We start from the raw sequence: 1,749 nt of genomic DNA, 5'->3' as shown, positions 1-1,749 counted from the left end.
GTGTGCTTAAGCACACATTTAGGTAAGCTAAAAATCTACTAACAAATTTAAATCCATGGTTGTTTTATGGCAAGGCTGATTTTATTTTTAAAGAATTTTTAAAACCATAGTGTCCTTATGATATGGGCATGAAGGGAAACAATATTCAATAATCACTAATAACCCTAAGAAATAATATCAGCAACTATTAAAGCCATAAGTCTCCTTAAACAAAGCAACTCCTAAAGCTGTCCTGAAAGGCTTCAAAAGTCAAGGAATGCTAGGAATTAAGCTTAAAAGTGGGGTCTGCACCAGAGAACTGCCTAATCTAAATATGTGTTCTAATCCTGGTGAGAGGAGGGATGGAATAGAACCTCTTTTGAGCACCAGCTGTGTTGCTGACAGGAATGATGCAGTTTGCAGATCATTCATGTAAATATTAAAGGGGAGTGATTATATTTGAGCCTCTATGTAATTTTTTTAATGAGTGGCTAGCAAAAGTTACATGTCATTATCATTCCAATTGCAAAAACACGTGTGTCCTTAAAACCCAAAATGTGAGAAAAATCCACACTAAACTACCAGCTTTGTGCAGTGAAGTTTAATTCTCATCTCTTAAACGTATGTCAGAGTGCTTCCATATGTCGTCAGTGGTACTTTAAGCCAATTTGCTCCTTTGAGAGACTTCAGCTTCTGAGATTTCAATAAAGTAAAGTATTCAGCAAATTCTCCATTTCAGCTCTTAATTAAAACAGCGGGGTACTTTCTATTCCAGCTACTTCTCTTTAAAACAAATCAGCTTATGTTGGGTTACATTTGCAGGCAGTTATTTTTAGGCATGGATTATTCTTCACCTTAGTGTTTACAGCAAGAATGAGGGACTCGCTGAAAGCAGTAATCTCTGACGGAGAATATTTGTCATTTTATTCACCTGTTCTGCTCTTTAAAGCCTCAGTATGAGAACATAGTACAATTATTAACATGTTTCCTCTCATGTACAGGATCAGGTTTGTTTTGCATAGGATATATTGATTCTGAACTAAAGCAGAACAAGGTTTAATTTTATAAGAATTTCTTTCTGGGAAACCTGGGAAATTGTTATGTTTTTACTCTGTTAGGCTGATGTCTTTCCTTCTGTAAGAAGTGAATCTGTAGAATATGGCTGAGAGGGAAAAATAAGAAAAAAATCTGACCTCAGATTTTTGAGCAGCGAATGCAGCCTCCAGCTCAGCCAACTTGGAATTGGACACGTGTAATTCTGTTGTAGCGTCTGTTGTCACATGGAAAAACAGCATGAAGGAAACTATTAACACAGGAACAACCAAATCGGTATGTGCTAAATAAAGGTAGTTAAAAAAAAAACTAAAAAAAAAACGGTTGTTTAACCACATAAACACACTGCACATACCATTTAAAACTTTTATTAATCTCTTTCTCCAATAAAATGTTTGAAATTCATGTTTTTTATTACCAACCTTAAAATATAAAATGTGTTGTGTGTCTGACAGTAACAATCATCAGATCCAGGTGAGAAACAAACACTTTACAAGTCAGCAAGCGAACATTGGGGTCATTTTAACATAATAATGTGAGCTAACAGTGGGTAAAACTTAGCGAACAATAAACATTTAATTCAACACAAACTGAGTCATAGATTAGTTAGCAAAAGTATTTAGGTCCTTTCAACATTTTCTCAGTTCCTCACATCAAGAACCACCTGTTCTGCTGGAAGATGAATGTCTAAAGCCCAGGCTCAAGTCCTTTTGAAGC

The 1,749-nt window shown here is 35.4% G+C and overlaps 1 protein-coding gene across 1 annotated transcript in view; it reads right to left on the bottom strand.

The window, feature by feature from the left end:
• Window positions 1-1,749, bottom strand: part of trip11 (thyroid hormone receptor interactor 11) — a 28,999-nt gene that overhangs the window by 23,024 nt on the left and 4,226 nt on the right. Inside the window, exon 2 of the mRNA XM_015390673.1 lies at window positions 1,173-1,249. Within this exon, the coding sequence (XP_015246159.1) occupies window positions 1,173-1,249 (77 nt within the window). The remainder of the gene's footprint in view (window positions 1-1,172; window positions 1,250-1,749) is intronic.

The sequence above is a fragment of the Cyprinodon variegatus genome, unplaced genomic scaffold, assembly GCF_000732505.1.
Source record: "Cyprinodon variegatus isolate N-32 unplaced genomic scaffold, C_variegatus-1.0 Scaffold21, whole genome shotgun sequence".
NCBI lineage: Eukaryota > Metazoa > Chordata > Actinopteri > Cyprinodontiformes > Cyprinodontidae > Cyprinodon > Cyprinodon variegatus.
Note: the sequence above shows the minus strand (reverse complement) of the source record. Positions and strands in the feature narration are given on the sequence as shown.